We start from the raw sequence: 19,794 nt of genomic DNA on the forward strand, positions 1-19,794 counted from the left end.
AAGGCTTTCCACTAGATGTTGGAGGTGGGGTTTATAGAACAGACATTTAAATGGAAAACAAGACAGGGGGGGTTTATAGAACAGACATTTAAATGGAAAACAATGGATGATGAATATATATCCATGTCATTGAGCAGCAGACTATTAAGGAGGAGGAGGAGAGAGAAAGACAGAAGGAGAGAGAAAGACAGAAGGAGAGAGAAAGACAGAAGGAGAGAGGAGACAGAAGGAGAGAGAAAGACAGAAGGAGAGAGAAAGACAGAAGGAGAGAGAAAGACAGAAGGAGAGAGAAAGACAGAAGGAGAGAGAAAGACAGAGAAGGAGAGAGAAAGACAGAGAAGGAGAGAGAAAGACAGAAGGAGAGGTAGAGAAAGACAGAAGGAGAGGTAGAGAAAGAGAGAGAAAGACAGAAGGAGAGGTAGAGAAAGAGAAACTGTCTCACCTTAACGGTCTCATAGTTCAGTAAAGAGTCAATGGCAGCATTTCCTGCCTCGTTGTCTGCATTGTTCATCTCTATCCTGAACCGAGTCCTGGAGAACAAGATGGACGCCAACATTACACAGTTGGGAAGAATTCACAGGAAAAAGGTAGCTTCAGCTTTTCTATACTGCTAGCTATAGCCAAGCCAACCACATATATGCCTAGTACAATGTAAACTACAGGTAGCTAAGGTGAAGGTCATCTGTCAACAACAACAACCTAGTGGACTGTACCTCCACTGTGTGACAGCGATGGTGAAGGCGGTATACGCTCCCAGAGTACCCAGAGTCACCGCAGCAAATTCCACCCCGCATTTATAATACTGAGGAGAGAGAGAGAGACATTTTAATATTGTAGAAAGGAGGGAAACAATGCTGAGGAGAGAGAGACATTTTAATATTGTAGAAAGGAGGGAAACATAATGCTGAAGAGAGAGAGACATTTTAATATTGTAGTAAGGAGGGAGACATTTTAATATTGTAGAAAGGAGGGAAACATAATGCTGAGAAATGAGGGAGAAAGCCATCAAACTGGAGGTGGATAAAAACATTGTCAAGGTATCATTTCTGCCCATTTCAACATCAAATGGACTGCTGGAGAGGAAACTATTACTGTAAGACTGGTTCCTACTGCTAATGCTGCCCTTAGCTGTAAGGGAAACGGAGCCGGTCCGGCCTGGTTCAACGGTACTGGTCCAGCTTCCTTTCCATATGCTAAGATGGAGAACAGTCTCCATGGCTGTGGAGTCTACACGCTCTAATGCTAACGTGGAGAACAGTCTCCATGGCTCTGGAGTCTACACGCTCTAATGCTAACGTGGAGAACAGTCTTCATGGCTCTGGAGTCTACACGCCCGAATGCTAACGTGGAGAACAGTCTCCATGGCTCGAGTCAACACACTAATGCCGGGCATACACAACATGATTGTCTCAACGTTTTTGCAGACCCAGACAAATGTTCATGATCGGGGTGAAATCCTATAAACTTGGGCTAGGATCAGTATGTCGGAACTAGCGTAGTTTGAGTGAATTTAAAAAGGAGTACAGCTGCACCATCGAGAGCATCTTGACAGGCTGCATCACCACTTGCTATGGAAATTACACCACCATTAACCGCAAAGTGCTAGCCACCCTAGTTATAGACTGTTCTCTCTGCTACCGTCCAGACCAACAGGCTCCGAGACCACTTGTTCCCCCCAAGCCATGGGTTAGGGTTGGTACAGTGACATATCCTCCTACTCTACTGTCAAACTGACATTCACCATACATGATCATATATCCATACTGAGGAAGGGGGACTCTACCCACCAGGACAGCCCCATCTCCAGTGCAGTGGGTCCCAGGTTGAATAGCAGAGAGGACCCCTCGCCCTCTACTCCACCTGCCTCGCCCTCTACTCCACCTGCCTCGCCCTCTACTCCACCTGCCTCACCCTCTACTCCACCTGCCTCACCCTCTACTCCACCTGCCTCACCCTCTACTCCACCTGCCTCACCCTCTACTCCACCTGCCTCACCCTCTACTCCACCTGCCTCACCCTCTACTCCACCTGCCTCACCCTCTACTCCACCTGCCTCACCCTCTACTCCACCTGCCTCACCCTCTACTCCACCTGCCTCACCCTCTACTCCACCTGCCTCACCCTCTACTCCACCTGCCTCACCCTCTACTCCACCTGCCTCACCCTCTACTCCACCTGCCTCACCCTCTACTCCACCTGCCTCACCCTCTACTCCACCTGCCTCACCCTCTACTCCACCTGCCTCACCCTCTACTCCACCTGCCTCACCCTCTACTCCACCTGCCTCACCCTCTACTCCACCTGCCTCACCCTCTACTTCACCTATTCCAGGGTTAGGACTCTACCCACCAGGATAGCAGAGACCAGCCCCATCTCCAGCGCAGTGGGTCCCAGGTTGAAGACAATGGCAGAGAGGACGAAGGAGATGCCCCTGGTGCCCCTATCAATGGCCTTTGACAGCGCCCCCGTCTGGCGGGACAGGTGGAAGCCCAGGTCCAGGCTGTGGAGGTGCAGGAACACGTTCTTGGCGATACGCCGGATGGAACTCTGGGCCACCTTCCCGAACACTGCGTTCCGCAGCTCGTTGAAGAGGGCCGAACCGGCACGGGACACACCATCTGGGAGAAGAGAAAGAAGATTTCATTAGAGAGAACAGCACGCCAGCCTTTATACCAATCAGAGACAGACGAGGGGATATAGAGATCAATTGATTTGGTTGTACTTGGCAAGTCACTTCCCAGACCAGGCCAGGCTGTGTAGTAACAGAGACCGTCCCAGACCAGGCCAGGCTGTGTAGTAACAGAGACCGTCCCAGACCAGGCCAGGCTGTGTAGTAACAGAGACCGTCCCAGACCAGGCCAGGCTGTGTAGTAACAGAGACAGTCCCAGACCAGGCCAGGCTGTGTAGTAACAGAGACCGTCCCAGACCAGGCCAGGCTGTGTAGTAACAGAGACCGTCCCAGACCAGGCCAGGCTGTGTAGTAACAGAGACCGTCCCAGACCAGGCCAGGCTGTGTAGCAAACAGAGACCGTCCCAGACCAGGCCAGGCTGTGTAGCAAACAGAGACCGTCCCAGACCAGGCCAGGCTGTGTAGCAAACATTTTATTCCAACACTACACACACACAGGGATGGACACTGCTGTATTCCACAAAACATCACAACTACTGCTCCTAAATACAATGTCAGAATGTTAGCTCGACTGTTGTGGAATCCGACATCCAGCGATCTGCAGTTTTATTCTACAGGTCAATGAAACCAGCAGCAACATCGGTGAACAACAGGAGGCTTTCATCTCAAGGCAGGAGACAGCAGAGGCTAGTGTCAGGCTAGCTGTTTGTGTGTGTGTGTGTGTGTGTGTGTGTGTGTGTGCGCGAGACTAGCTGGCTGCCAGCCAACTAACATGGTTCATTAGAGCGGACTTCAGAGTTAGCAGTCAGAGTGATGGTTTGAGTTGGCTCAGTTCATTAGAGCTGACAGCAGCAGTCAGAGTGATGGTTTGGGTTGGCTCAGTTCATTAGAGCTGACAGCAGCAGTCAGAGTGATGGTTTGGGTTGGCTCAGTTCATTAGAGCTGACAGCAGCAGTCAGAGTGATGGTTTGGGTTGGCTCAGTTCATTAGAGCTGACAGCAGCAGTCAGAGTGATGGTTTGGGTTGGCTCAGTTCATTAGAGCTGACAGCAGCAGTCAGAGTGATGGTTTGGGTTGGCTCAGTTCATTAGAGCTGACAGCAGCAGTCAGAGTGATGGTTTGGGTTGGCTCAGTTCATTAGAGCTGACAGCAGCAGTCAGAGTGATGGTTTGGGTTGGCTCAGTTCATTAGAGCGTACTTCATCAAGGCCATCTCTACCATCCCGGTCACCCTAGATCCACTTCAATTTGCATACCGCCCCAATAGATCCACAGACAATGCAATCACACTGCCCACTGCCGTACGCCATCTGGACAAGAGGAATACCTATTAGAGGTCGACCGATGAATTTGGGCCGATTTCAAGTTTTCATAACAAATCGGTAATGTAAATCGGTAATGTAAACCGGTAATGCAAATCGGTAATGCAAATCGGTAATGTAAATCGGTAATGTAAATCGGTAATGTAAATCGGTAATGTAAATCGGTAATGTAAATCGGTAAACGCCGATGACATTGTGATCCACGAGGAAAGTACGTGGCAGGCTGACCACCTGCTACTCGAGAGCAGCGTCAAAAAATGACCTTGTGGCTGCAAGGAAAGTTGCATTAAACTTACCTTATAAAAATGAAAAGAATCTATCAAAACACAATCACTAGTATATTAACCTAGTAATATCATCAACCATGTGTAGTTAACTAGCTTGTCCTGCGTTGCATATAATCGATGCGGTGCCTGTTAATTTATCATCCAATCACAGCCTACTTCAACTTTGCCAAACGGGTGATGATTTAACAAAAGCGCATTCATTACACAAATGTACTTAACCATAAACATTGCCTTACTTAAAATCAATACACAGAAGTATATATATATATTTTTAAACCTGCATATTTAGTCAAAATAAATGCATGTTAGGCAGGCAATATTAACTAGGGAAATTGTGTCACTTCTCTTGCGTTCAGTGCAAGCAGAGTCTAATGCAGTTTGGGCCGCCTGGCTCGTTGCGAATTGTGTGTCTCCCTAACATACACCGCAATTAATTTGCCAGAATTTAACATAAATATGACGTAACACTGAAGGTTGTGCAATGTAACAGCAATATTTAGACTTAGGGATGCCACCCGTTAGATAAAATACGGAACAGTTCCGTATTTCACTGAAAGAATAAATGTTTTGTATTCGAAATGATAGTTTCCAGATTTGACCATATTAGTGACCTAAGGCTCGTATTTCTGTGTGTTTATTATATTATAATTAAGTCCATGGTTTGATATTTGATAGAGCAGTCTGACTGAGCGGTGGTAGGCAGCAGCAGGCTCATAAGCATTCATTCAAACACCACTTTACTGCGTATGACAGCAGCTCTTCGCAATGCTTGAAACAGCGCTGTTTATGACTTCAAGCCGATCAACTCCAGAGATTACATTACTATAGTGCCTATAAGAACATCCGATAGTCAAAGATATGAAATACAAATGGTATAGAGAGAAATAGTCCTATAATTCCTATATTAACTACAACCTAAAACTTCTTAACTGGGAATATTGAAGACTCATGTTAAAAGGAACCACCAGCTTTCATATGTTCTCATGTTCTGAGCAAGGAACTGAAACGTTAGCTTTCTTACATGGCACATATTGCACTTTTACTTTCTTCTCCAACACTTTGTTTTTGCATTATTTAAATCAAATTGAACATGTTTCATTAATTTAAGACTAAATAGATTTGATGTATTATATTAAGTCAAAATAAAACAGTTAATTGTTTATTCAGTATTGTTGTAATTGTCATTATTACACACACACACACACACACACACACACACATAAAACTGCCGATTAATCAGCTTTTTTTTGGTCCTCCAATAATCGGTATCGGTATTAAAAAAAATGATAATCGGTCGACCTCTAATACCAATGCTGTTAATTGAAGTTAGAAAGTTAAGTTCCTCGGTGTAACACATCACTGACCTCATGAGGCTGAAGAAATTTGGCTTGGCACCAAAAACCCTGACAAACTTTTACAGATGCACAATTGAGAGCAACCTTCGGGCTGCATCACCGCCTGGTACGGAAACTTTACACAGGTGTGTATATGTTGTGAAAGTTAGATATTACGGCACTGTCCGAGCTAGAAACACAAGCATTTCACAACACCCGCAATAACATCTGCTAAACACATGTATGTGACCAACACAATTTGATCAGCAGTCAGCACCAGAGTTAAGGAAAGGGTATCTAGTCAGTTGTACAACAACGCATTCAACTTAAATGTGTCTTCCGCATTTAACCCAACCCCTCTGAATCAGAGGGGTGCGGGGTCTGCCTTAATCTGAGTTCATTAGAGCTGTTTTCATCAGCAGTCAGAGCCAGAGTTAGAGGATGGAGGCAGTCATGGGCTGACAGGAAGGATTGGACACCCAAACCCTGACCTCTATTCAAACAGAGGTTGAAATCAACATCTATTCACAAGCCACAGTGTGACGGAGCAGAGAGTGAGCCAGAGGAAGAGCTGGAGCCAGAGGAGACAGAGCCAGAGGAGACAGAGCCAGAGGAGACAGAGCCAGAGGAGACAGAGCCAGAGGAGACAGAGCCAGAGGAGACAGAGCCAGAGGAGACAGAGCCAGAGGAGACAGAGCCAGAGGAGACAGAGCCAGAGGAGACAGAGCCAGAGGAGACAGAGCCAGAGGAGACAGAGCCAGAGGAGACAGAGCCAGAGGAGACAGAGCCAGAGGAGACAGAGCCAGAGGAGACAGAGCCAGAGGAGACAGAGCCAGAGGAGACAGAGCCAGAGGCAGAGGAGACAGAGGCAGAGGAGACAGAGGCAGAGGAGACAGAGGCAGAGGAGACAGAGGCAGAGGAGACAGAGGCAGAGGAGACAGAGGCAGAGGAGACAGAGGCAGAGGAGACAGAGGCAGGAGACAGAGGCAGAGGAGACAGAGGCAGAGGAGGCAGAGGCAGAGCCAGAGGAGGCAGAGGAGGCAGAGCCAGAGGAGGCAGAGCCAGAGGAGGCAGAGGAAGAGCTGGAGGAGACAGAGGAGCCAGAGGAGACAGAGGCAGAGGAGCCAGAGGAAGAGCTAGAGGAGACAGAGGAGCCAGAGGAGACAGAGGCAGAGGAGACAGAGGCAGAGCCAGAGGTGACAGAGGAGGCAGAGGAAGAGCTGGAGGCAGAGCCAGAGGAGACAGAGGCAGAGGAGCCAGAGGCAGAGCCAGAGGAGACAGAGGCAGAGGAGCCAGAGGCAGAGCCAGAGGCAGAGCCAGAGGAGACAGAGGAGCCAGAGGCAGAGACAGAGGAGCCAGAGGCAGAGACACCAGAGGCAGAGCCAGAGGAGCCAGAGGCAGAGCCACCAGAGGCAGAGCCACCAGAGGCAGAGCCACCAGAGGCAGAGCCACCAGAGGCAGAGCCACCAGAGGCAGAGCCACCAGAGGCAGAGCCACCAGAGGCAGAGCCACCAGAGGCAGAGCCACCAGAGGCAGAGCCACCAGAGGCAGAGCCACCAGAGGCAGAGCCACCAGAGGCAGAGCCACCAGAGGCAGAGGAGCCAGAGGCAGAGGAGCCAGAGGCAGAGGAGCCAGAGGCAGAGCCACCAGAGGCAGAGCCAACACTAGGTTTGATATACTTATAGTTTAATGGTTCCCTATCCCAGATAATCTAGAATCTGACTCCTGGACTGTGATAACAATATTCTGTTCCAAGATATTCAAATACTTTTTTTGTGTGCCTTTCTGGTTTGTGAAGAAAAGTAGTTGGGACTTACAACCAATAAGAACAGCGGTTGCCATGGTAGCCACGGTGTTGGGGGCGTCGCTCAGGTTCAACATGTGTCCTGACAGTCCATTCAGCTCATCCACAGCATACTTAAACATGAAGGGTACCATCACATTGGTCATCTAGAGAGAGTGAGAAACAGGAGTGGTGAAAACAGGAATGTCCACTCTTCTGATGGTAGAAGCTCGGTGCAGTAAGGCTGGCTGTGTGTGGGCTTGTATTACTATCCTGATGGGGAGAACCCTGAAATTCCAGACAGTGAAACAAGGAAAAGTCAAAACTACACAGGTAAGCGAACAGTTCCAGAAATCAGGACTACAGATAGGATCTATAGACCTCTATATCTACGTGGCATTCAGAAGGTAATCAGACTAGACTTTAGTTATATATTTTTTTGACTCAATCTACACAATACCACATAATGACAAAGTGAAAACAGGTTTAAACATTTATGCAAAATTATTTACATAATTATTCAAGACCTTTTGCTTCGAGACTCAAATTAGCTAAAGGTGCATCCTGTTTCCATTCATTATCCTTGAAATGTTTCTACAATTGTTTAAAAAAATACTAATAATTTAAAAAGAGCATAGATTAGCTTTAATATTGCAGATAGATTGTAGCATTTCCAATACCCCATATATTTTTTTGTAAATATAAACTCAGCAAAAAAAAATAAAAAGTCTATTTTTCAGGACCGTCTTTCAAAGAATTCGTAAAACCCCAAATAACTTCACAGATCTTCATCGTAAAGGGTTTAAACAGTTTCCCATGCTTGTTCAATGACCCATGTCGGCGCCGACAGAGATGGCCGCCTCGCTTCGCGTTCCAAGGAAACTAAGCAGTATTTCGTTTTTTTACTTATTTCTTACCCCAGATAATTGTAGGTTTCATTACATACAGTCTAAGTTCCTCGGCGTACACATCACAGACAAAGTGAATTGGTCCACCCACACAGACAGCGTCGTGAAGAAGGCGCAGTAGGAGGATGAAGAAATTTAGCTTGTCACCAAAAGCACACAAACCTTTACAGATGCAAAATCGAGAGCATCCTGTCGGGCTGTATCACCGCCTGGTACGGCAACTGCTCCGCCCACAACTGTAAGGCTCTCCAGAGGGTAGTGAGGTCTGCACAGCGCATCACCGGGGGCAAACTACCTGCCCTCCAGGACACCTACACCACCCGATGTCACAGGAAGGCCAAAAAGATCATCAAGGCCAACAACCACCCAAGCCACTGCCTGTTCACCCCGCTATCATCCAGAAGGTGAGGTCAGTACAGGTGCATCAAAGCTGGGACCGAGAGACTGAAAAACAGCTTCTATCTCAAGGCCATCAGACTGTTAAACAGCCACCACTAACATTGAGTGGCTGCTGCCAACATACCGACTCAACTCCAGCCACTTTAATAATGGGAATTGATGTAAAAAAATGTATCACAATGCCACTTAATGTTTAATACCCTACATTACTCATCTCATATGTATATAATGTACTCTATACCATCTACTGTATATACTGTACTCTATACCATCTACTGCATCTTGCCTATGCCGTTCTGTACCATCACTCTAACCATCTTAAATAAACATGCCCCATTCAAGAAATTTAGAACCAGGAACAGATATAGCCCTTGGTTCTCCCCAGACCTGACTGCCCTTAACCAACACAAAAACATCCTATGGCGTTCTGCATTAGCATCGAACAGCCCCCGTGATATGCAGCTGTTCAGGGAAGCTAGAAACCATTATACACAGGCAGTTAGAAAAGCCAAGGCTAGCTTTTTCAAGCAGAAATTTGCTTCCTGCAACACTAACTCAAAAAGGTTCTGGGACACTGTAAAGTCCATGGAGAATAAGAACACCTCCTCCCAGCTGCCCACTGCACTGAAGATAGGAAACACTGTCACCACTGATAAAGCCACCATAATTGAGAATTTCAATAAGCATTTTTCTACGGCTGGCCATGCTTTCCACCTGGCTACTCCTACCCCGGACAACAGCACTGCACCCCCAACAGCAACTCGCCCAAGCCTTCCCCATTTCTCCTTCTCCCAAATCCATTCAGCTGATGTTCTGAAAGAGCTGCAAAATCTGGACCCCTACAAATCAGCCGGGCTAGACAATCTGGACCCTTTCTTTCTAAAATTATCTGCCGAAATTGTTGCCACCCCTATTACTAGCCTGTTCAACCTCTCTTTCGTGTCGTCTGAGATTCCCAAAGATTGGAAAGCAGCTGCGGTCATCCCCCTCTTCAAAGGGGGGGACACTCTTGACCCAAACTGCTACAGAGCTATATCTATCCTACCGTGCCTTTCTAAGGCCTTCGAAAGCCAAGTCAACAAACAGATTACCGACCATTTCGAATCTCACCATACCTTCTCTGCTATGCAATCTGGTTTCAGAGCTGGTCATGGGTGCACCTCAGCCACGCTCAAGGTCCTAAACGATATCTTAACCCCCATCGATAAGAAACATTACTGTGCAGCCGTATTCATTGATCTGGCCAAGGCTTTCGACTCTGTCAATCACCATATCCTCATCGGCAGACTCGACAGCCTTGGTTTCTCAAATGATTGCCTCGCCTGGTTCACCAACTACTTCTCTGATAGAGTTCAGTGTGTCAAATCGGAGGGTCTGCTGTCCGGACCTCTGGCAGTCTCTATGGGGGTGCCACAGGGTTCAATTCTTGGACCGACTCTCTTCTCTGTATACATCAATGAGGTCGCTCTTGCTGCTGGTGAGTCCCTGATCCACCTCTACGCAGACGACACCATTCTGTATACTTCCGGCCCTTCTTTGGACACTGTGTTAACAACCCTCCAGGCAAGCTTCAATGCCATACAACTCTCCTTCCGTGGCCTGCAATTGCTCTTAAATACAAGTAAAACTAAATGCATGCTCTTCAACCGATCGCTACCTGCACCTACCCGCCTGTCCAACATCACTACTCTGGACGGCTCTGACTTAGAATACGTGGACAACTACAAATACTTAGGTGTCTGGTTAGACTGTAAACTCTCCTTCCAGACCCATATCAAACATCTCCAATCCAAAGTTAAATCTAGAATTGGCTTCCTATTTCGCAACAAAGCATCCTTCACTCATGCTGCCAAACATACCCTTGTAAAACTGACCATCCTACCAATCCTCGACTTTGGCGATGTCATTTACAAATGCCTCCAATACCCTACTCAACAAATTGGATGCAGTCTATCACAGTGCAATCCGTTTTATCACCAAAGCCCCATACACTACCCACCATTGCGACCTGTACGCTCTCGTTGGCTGGCCCTCGCTTCATACTCGTCGCCAAACCCACTGGCTCCATGTCATCTACAAGACCCTGCTAGGTAAAGTCCCCCCTTATCTCAGCTCGCTGGTCACCATAGCATCTCCCACCTGTAGCACACGCTCCAGCAGGTATATCTCTCTAGTCACCCCCAAAACCAATTCTTTCTTTGGCCGCCTCTCCTTCCAGTTCTCTGCTGCCAATGACTGGAACGAACTACAAAAATCTCTGAAACTGGAAATGCTTATCTCCCTCACTAGCTTTAAGCACCAACTGTCAGAGCAGCTCACAGGTTACTGCACCTGTACATAGCCCACCTATAATTTAGCCCAAACAACTACCTCTTTCCCAACTGTATTTAATTTTTATTTATTTATTTATTTTGCTCCTTTGCACCCCATTTTTATTTCTACTTTGCACATTCTTCCATTGCAAAATTCCATTCCAGTGTTTTACTTGCTATATTGTATTTACTTTGCCACCATGGCCTTTTTTGCCTTTACCTCCCTTATCTCACCTCATTTGCTCACATCGTATATAGACTTGTTTCTACTGTATTATTGACTGTATGTTTGTTTTACTCCATGTGTAACTCTGTGTCGTTGTATGTGTTGAACTGCTTTGCTTTGTCTTATCTCCCTCACTAGCTTTAAGCACCAACTGTCAGAGCAGCATGCTGAATACAACAGGTGTAGTAAATGCAGTTAAGAAAAAAATAAGTATTAAGTAAAATAATCATAATTGATGAGTAAAAAATAAAAAGTTACAAATAATTAAAACGAGTAAAATAACAGTAGCGAGACTATTTACCGGGGGGTACCGGTACAGAGTCAATGTGCGGGGGGCACAGGTTAGTCGAGGTAATATGTACATGTAGGTAGAGTTAAAGTGACTATGCATAGATAATAAACAACACAAATAAGTCTGGGTAGTCCTTTGATTTTCAGTTGAGGAGTCTTACGTTAGACATGACGCTCCGGTACCGCTTGCCGTGTGGTAGTAGAGAGAACAGTCTATGACTAGGGTGGCTGGAGTCTAACAATTTTTTGGGCCCTCCTCTGACAGCGCCTGGTATAGAGGTTCTTGGATGGCAGGAAGCTTGGCCCCGGAGATGTACTGGGCGGTACGCACTACCCTCTGTCGTGCCTTGCGGTCGGAGGCCGATTAGTTGCCATACCAGGCAGTGATGCAACCAGTCAGGATGCTCTCGATGGTGCAGCTGCAGAACGTTTTGAGGAACCATGAGGAACCTTTGTCGTGCCCTCTTCACGACTGTCTTGGTGTGTTTTGGACTATGATAGTTTGTCGGTGATGTGGACACCAAGGAACTTGAAGCACTAAAGCCGCGTCGATGAGAATGGTGGCGTGCTCGCTCCTACTTGTCCTGTAGTCCATCTCCTTTGTTCACGTTGTGGTAGAGGTTGTTATCCCGGCACCACACTGCCAGGTCTCGGACCTCCTCCCTATAGGCTGTCTCATCGTTGTTGGTGATTAGATTTTTGTATCATCAGCAAACTTGGTGTCGGAGTCATGTCTAGCCATGCAGTCATAGGTGACCAGGTAGTACAGGAGGGGACTGAGCACGCACCCCTGAGGGACGGTAATCATTTAGCCAGGTTACCTTCGCTATCTTGGGCACAGGGACTATGGTGGTCTGTTTGAAACATGTACAGTGGGCTCCAAAAATTACTGGCACCCCTGACTGGCAATGCACAAATACTTAAAAATATATAATTATAGAGAAAGTCAAAATACCATTAAATAATTTATTGATTTAATAAAAAAATCTATGTGCTCCAAATAAAGGTTTGACCAGATGATCGTCAATAACATCTACCAGAATTAAATCAGGAATAAAATTCCACTTATTTAATTTAATCTAAGTCTTAAGGAACTATATTGGGCCATTACATCACTTCCTGTTTCACTCGGGTATCAAAATGAGTTAACAGGCATGGAATATCCCTTTGACAGCCAACACCATGAAGAAAACCGAAGAACTGGCAGTTCGAAAGATACAGATGGTCGTAGACCTTCATAAATCTGGTAATGCTACAAGAAGATCCACAAACGATTGAATATACCACCGAGCACTGTCAGGGCAATTATAACAAATTATAAAGATATGGAACAGTTGAAAACCTCACGGGTAGAGGACGCAAATGCAAAGAATTGCAGGACTTGGGGTCACCAGTTTTCAAAAAGCACCTTCGGACGCCACCTTCTCAACCACAGGCTCTTTGGAAGGGTTGCCAGAAGAAAAATACCTTTCTGACCTCATGACAGACGCTTGGAGTCAAACGTCATTTAAATTATGACTGGAAGCTCTGGTCCGATGGGACCAAAATTGAACGTTTTGGTCAGAAACAGCATCAGCATGTTTGGCGTCAAAACTTAGATTCATACAAGGAGAGGCACCTCATACCCACGGTGAAATATGGTGGTGGGTCAGTGATGTTTTGGGAATGTACTCCCAGAGGTCCAGGGGCACCTCATACCCACGGTGAATTATGGTGGTGGGTCAGTGATGTTTTGGGGCTGTTTTAATTCCAGAGGTCCAGAGGCACCTCATACCCACGGTGAAATATGGAGGGGGGTCAGTGATTGTTTTAATTCCAGAGGTCCAAAGGCACCTCATACCCACGGTGAATTATGGTGGTGGGTCAGTGATGTTTTGGGGCTGTACTCCCAGAGGTCCAGGGGCACCTCATACCCACGGTGAATTATGGTGGTGGGTCAGTGATGTTTTGGGGCTGTCTTAATTCCAGAGGTCCAGAGGCACTGGTGAAGATTGATGGCATAATGAATTCCACCAAGTATGGGGCAATTTTGGCTGACAATCTGGTTTCCTCTGCCAGAAATGACAATTACATAGCTTATATTTTTTTAAGTATTGTTTGTGTATTGCCAGTAATCACTGCTCTGATGTCTTGTTTTCGGTCATATTAGACGGTAGCAGTCGCATTATGTACAAAATTAGTTACACATTTTATTGAATTTTTTTATTTTTTATAGCAAAGTTGGAGCCAGTAAAACGGCAGCTATCCCCTCTGGCACCATCTCTCTGTGTCTCTCTACTATGAGTGGGAATACTTGGGAAGAGATTTAAAAAAATTAAAAAAATCACTCGGAGCGGATTTCTTGGTGTATTTACAGTCTTCTTTCCAACAATGAACATTCACCAATATGTGAAGGGTTAGGAAAAACCTGCTATAGAAAGGCCCTGAGATTCCTTCACATTTTATAGTATTTCAAAGTGGGATTCAAATGGAATTGTTATTTTTTTGGTCAACGATATACAATATAGATTTTCAATCAGATTTAAGTGAAAACTGTGATTTGGCCACTCAGGAACAGTCACAGTTTTCTTGGTAAGCACTTCAGTCTAGATTTAGCTTTTCGTTGTAAGTTATTGTCCTGCTGAAACGTGAATTCCTCTCCCAGTGTCTGGTGTAAAGCAGACTGAAGCAGGTTTTCTAGGAGTTTGCCTGTGCTTAAGCTCCATCCCATTTCATCCTGAAAAACTCCCCCCCCGTCTTTGTCAATGTCAAGCATACCCATATACTATGATGCAGCCACCACCATGGTTGAAAATAAAGAGGCAGTTCGTAATGTGTTGGATTTGCCCCAAACATAAGGCTCTGCATTTAGGCTAAACAGTGTATTAATTTGCTGTGTTTTGTAGCAGTGTTACTTTAGTGCCTTGTTTTATACAGATGTATGTTTGGGAATATGTTTTATTCATTTAGGTCATTATTGTGGAATCACTACAATATTGTTGATCCATCCATCCTCAGTTTTCTCCCATTACAGTCATTTTAAACTCCTTTAGACATTTTAAAAATCACCAACGGCCTTCATGGTGACCTCCTTAAGCAGTTTACTTCCTCTCCTGCAGCTCAGTTCAGAAGGTTTGAGTGCATCTGATGTGTCTGGGTGGTTTACAGGGTTTTCCCTGTCGGCTATACTTATTTCAGCTGGGTACTAGCGCCGCTAGTCAGAAAAGAAAAAAATCTATCTGCCAAGCCCTCTCCTACTTGAATTAACGTAACATAGCAGGCGTAAAAGAAACACCTGAGCAGAGATCCAACGGGTGTCAGTGGAAAAAGGAAGCTGTGTTGAGAGCTGTATCTCCCCAGACAACTGGAAGCATCCGGTTGTGGGAAACACCGATAAGGGTGAGCTAGAATGAATGATAAGCATTGATAGGACAGGAGCCTGTCAGTCACTAAGGTGACACAGAAACACTGCCAGTTTGACAGTCTGCTGTCTGTTGTGAGCGGTGGTTGAATTTGCATGTCCCATAGCCTATAATGTGTTAACGATGAGTCGAAATCCCACTTAGCCTATTGTTTTCTGGCAGAGTCATTTATTTTCCCGTCTCGCGCAGGGTCCGACATTAACACTTTTTCCTTTCCAGGTCAACATTTACCTGCTCTGTCGCAGTCTACCATTGAAAACCACTGAAAACACGCGTAAACAGCTATTTGTATATTTGAGCACAGTGCAGTCAAAACTAAGTATTTCATTTGTTTTCTATCGTAGTTTCATCAGCTGTTTTAAATTAACACGGTAAAAAGTGTGAACTTTCTGATAGTTGCTGGTTCCAAATACAGAGGACACCAAAATAGAACTCGTTACCCCAGGGGGAACCTGGCTGGCTACTTTTTCTATTTGGCAGGGTACTCCATGTGGAAAACCCTGTTTAATACATCCCCCACGGCGTCATTATTAACTTCACCATGATGCTTAAAGAGAGAAATAAATGTCTGATTTGTTATTGTTACCCATTGACCAATCACTGCCCTTCTTTATGAGGCTTTCGAAAAGCACCCTGGTCTTTGTAGTTGAATCTGTGGTTGAGATTCACTACTAGACTGAGGGACCTTCCATATGTTGTATATATGGGGGACAGAGGAAGGGGTTCGTCATTCACTACTAGACTGAGGGGACAGAGGAAGGGGGTAGTCATTCACTACTAGACTGAGGGCACAGAGGAAGGGGGTAGTCATTCACTACTAGACTGAGGGGACAGAGGAAGGGGGTAGTCATTCACTACTAGACTGAGGGGACAGAGGAAGGGGGTAGTCATTCACTACTAGACTGAGGGGACAGAGGAAGGGGGTAGTCATTCACTACTAGACTGAGGGGACAGAGGAAGGGTTCGTCATTCACTACTAGACTGAGGGGACAGAGGAAGGGGTTCGTCATTCACTACTAGACTGAGGGACAGAGGAAGGGGTTCGTCATTCACTACTAGACTGAGGGGACAGAGGAAGGGGGTAGTCATTCACTACTAGACTGAGGGGACAGAGGAAGGGGGTAGTCATTCACTACTAGACTGAGGGGACAGAGGAAGGGGGTAGTCATTCACTACTAGACTGAGGGGACAGAGGAAGGGGGTAGTCATTCACTACTAGACTGAGGGGACAGAGGAAGGGGGTAGTCATTCACTACTAGACTGAGGGGACAGAGGAAGGGGGTAGTCATTCACTACTAGACTGAGGGGACAGAGGAAGGGTTCGTCATTCACTACTAGACTGAGGGACAGAGGAAGGGGTTCGTCATTCACTACTAGACTGAGGGACAGAGGAAGGGGTTCGTCATTCACTACTAGACTGAGGGGACAGAGGAAGGGGGTAGTCATTCACTACTAGACTGAGGGGACAGAGGAAGGGGGTAGTCATTCACTACTAGACTGAGGGACAGAGGAAGGGGGTAGTCATTCACTACTAGACTGAGGGGACAGAGGAAGGGGGTAGTCATTCACTACTAGACTGAGGGACAGAGGAAGGGGTTCGTCATTCACTACTAGACTGAGGGGACAGAGGAAGGGTTAGTCATTCACTACTAGACTGAGGGACAGAGGAAGGGGGTAGTCATTCACTACTAGACTGAGGGGACAGAGGAAGGGGGTAGTCATTCACTACTAGACTGAGGGGACAGAGGAAGGGGGTAGTCATTCACTACTAGACTGAGGGGACAGAGGAAGGGGGTAGTCATTCACTACTAGACTGAGGGACAGAGGAAGGGGGTAGTCATTCACTACTAGACTGAGGGGACAGAGGAAGGGGGTAGTCATTCACTACTAGACTGAGGGGACAGAGGAAGGGTTCGTCATTCACTACTAGACTGAGGGACAGAGGAAGGGGGTAGTCATTCACTACTAGACTGAGGGGACAGAGGAAGGGGGTAGTCATTCACTACTAGACTGAGGGGACAGAGGAAGGGGGTAGTCATTCACTACTAGACTGAGGGGACAGAGGAAGGGGGTAGTCATTCACTACTAGACTGAGGGGACAGAGGAAGGGGTTCGTCAAGTTATTAACTTGTAAAAATGTGTATTATTTTTTCACTTTGACATCATGGAGTATTATGTAAATCATTTACAAAAAAATTACAAATATATTTCAATCCCACATTTTAACAAAATGCGAAAAGGTTGAGATGTATACTTTCTATAAGCACGGTACCTCCAGCCAGCAGACGAGTCTCATCGGGCTACCTCATCCATCCGGGCTACCTCATCCATCCGGGCTACCTCATCCATCCGGGCTACCTCATCCATCCGGGCTACCTCATCCATCCGGGCTACCTCATCCATCCGGGCTACCTCATCCATCCGGGCTACCTCATCCATCCGGGCTACCTCACCCCCAGCCAGCAGATGTATGTGTGTGTGGGTGTGTGTGTGTGTGTCCCATCAGACTACCTTAGCTCCAGCCAGAAGCCCCAGGGCGATGGCAACTCTAGCCCGTAGATCAGGACGGTTCTTGGGCCACACGTAGGACAGCATGTTAGACAGGATGGTCCGGGAATTCACCTCCTTCAACTGCCACCAGGACACAAGAAAAACACTGTTAGATGACATAACATTGCTTATTCACATGGCTCAGTTGGTAGAGCATGGAGGTTGCAAATACAAGGATTGTGGGTTTGATTCCCGCTGGGGCCTCCCATACACAAAAAAAAGTCCCTTGGGATGAAAGCGTCTGCTAAATGTCCTCGGTTATCATTTAAATGTGTTTCTCCTCACTGTGATCACAGAACAGGAAGGTAACACATGTAACGCCTCAAGGAAAAAGCCTAATTTGTCCAAAACACTGACAAATAATAACAATAACACTCAAGAGGAAAAATGTAGATCATTTTAACAACCATTGATGACCAAGGTTTCTTTGATAAAAATATGGCAAGACAATGTGTACTGGTTGTCCAATAGGATCCTGTAGTTCTCTTTCCCAATTGGTTTGACAGACAGGGAAGGGAAAACTAGAGGCCCCTGGCCTGTAGCTGCTCTCCAGGCAACCCACTCTGACGCCTGATGCTTGGTGTGGGGTTGTGTACGCCCTGGGGCTGGGCAGCAGCTCAGAGATAGAAAGAGGTCTCGAGATGGACATCGTCATCAAGGGCTTCCATAATTTTAAAGTAGTCATCTGAGCGGGGATTCGAATGGGTTGGGAGCGATCAGCCAATGAATGATCAGAGCATTGTCTTCATGTTGCATTGCCTATAATTTGTAAATAGCTTTAAGCAATATCTCTTCCATCTAGTGGCCACAATAAATTAACATCTGGTTCAGGAGTCCAGCTCTGCAGGAGCCTGTAAATAATCAATATTACCTTTCATTCAAAAACAAAATAGACCGCTTTAAAATAGAGATGACCTCGATGGTGCTGCCCCTGTTGTCGCAGACGCCATAACGGCACAAATACAAAGATGACCCCCCCCCCCCCTATGCTACAGACCTGTCCCCGGGAAGACCCAGAGAGCCTGTCTGACATATCTACCAGGGGGCCAAGGGGCTGCCAGCCAAGCTGAGGGGGCAGCACAACATGGCTGTCATCCCAATCCGAGAGCCAAGATGGTTGTTTACCTGCTTTGTCAGCCGGCTGCCACGGAGGCCTGGCTAAAGCGACAGAGCTGCTGAAGAGCAGCAACACCAAGCGGATTATAGTAATGTGTGTGTTGCACAGTATACTGAAACTTTGGTATTTTTAAATATACAAAAAAAAAGAATGGTTTGATAGTAGAATTTTGGTTAGGTTCAGTACTTCTGTCAAATGCATCTTACACCTACTTGACCTTCTCAATCACCTACCTGACCTTCTCAACCTCCTACTTGACCTTCTCAATCGCCTACTTGACCTTCTCAATCGCCTACTTGACCTTCTCAATCGCCTACTTGACCTTCTCAATCGCCTACTTGACCTTCTCAATCGCCTACTTGACCTTCTCAATCGCCTACTTGACCTTCTCAATCGCCTACTTGACCTTCTCAATCGCCTACTTGACCTTCTCAATCGCCTACTTGACCTTCTCAATCGCCTACTTGACCTTCTCAATCGCCTACTTGACCTTCTCAATCGCCTACTTGACCTTCTCAATCGCGTATCAGATCAGCCCCTTTATAGCACGAAGAGCAGTGCTCCACTTCCTCATTCATTTCTAGAGCTCTCTGGGCTGCATCTGGCTCCCCACTCATGCTGCACACAAGTATAATGTGACAGGGCATGTAGAAATGTTGAAACTGTTTATTATTGTTCGCAAAACAATGTCCTACAGGCAAGAACCCTTTACACTGCAAGAAGATACCAATATCTTCCATCTTTATAGGACAAATGTCTCAGCTTGCTGACAGCTGAAGCTAACATCAATTCACTACCCTGGTACTTTGTTTATGATAATACGCAAACTAGAGGTATTTTTATTTACCTTTATTTAACTAGGCAAGTCAGTTAAGAACAAATTCTTATTTTCAATGATGGTCTAGGAACAGTGGGTTAACTGCCTGTTCAGGGGCAGACCGACAGATTTGTACCTTGTCAGCTCGGGGGTTTGAACTCACAACCTTCCAGTTACTAGTCCAACGCTCTAACCACTAGGCTACCCTGCCGCCCCAGAGACTAAATAGATTATATTTATGCATTATATTAAGTAAAAAATAAAAAAAACATTGTTCAGTCAGTATTGTTGTAATTGTCATTATTACAAATCTACAAATCTACCGGTCAGCATCAAGGGTCATTCTGGGACTTTGGCTAATACTTTTGTTGTGGTATTGAGTAGTGTAATGGTATAAAGTCATGTGATACTAAACCTGG

At 46.1% G+C, this 19,794-nt stretch overlaps 1 protein-coding gene across 2 annotated transcripts in view; it reads right to left on the minus strand.

The window, feature by feature from the left end:
• Window positions 1-19,794, minus strand: part of LOC109882000 (ATP-binding cassette sub-family B member 7, mitochondrial-like) — a 47,685-nt gene that overhangs the window by 22,059 nt on the left and 5,832 nt on the right. For both annotated transcript variants that reach the window (XM_031798273.1, XM_031798274.1), the window contains 5 exons: window positions 17,403-17,522; window positions 7,389-7,521; window positions 2,350-2,618; window positions 714-802; window positions 443-530 (listed from right to left, as the gene is read on the minus strand). In XM_031798273.1, the coding sequence (XP_031654133.1) occupies window positions 443-530; window positions 714-802; window positions 2,350-2,618; window positions 7,389-7,521; window positions 17,403-17,522 (699 nt within the window). The remainder of the gene's footprint in view (window positions 1-442; window positions 531-713; window positions 803-2,349; window positions 2,619-7,388; window positions 7,522-17,402; window positions 17,523-19,794) is intronic.

The sequence above is a fragment of the Oncorhynchus kisutch genome, linkage group LG19 (assembly GCF_002021735.2).
Source record: "Oncorhynchus kisutch isolate 150728-3 linkage group LG19, Okis_V2, whole genome shotgun sequence".
Taxonomy (NCBI): domain Eukaryota; kingdom Metazoa; phylum Chordata; class Actinopteri; order Salmoniformes; family Salmonidae; genus Oncorhynchus; species Oncorhynchus kisutch.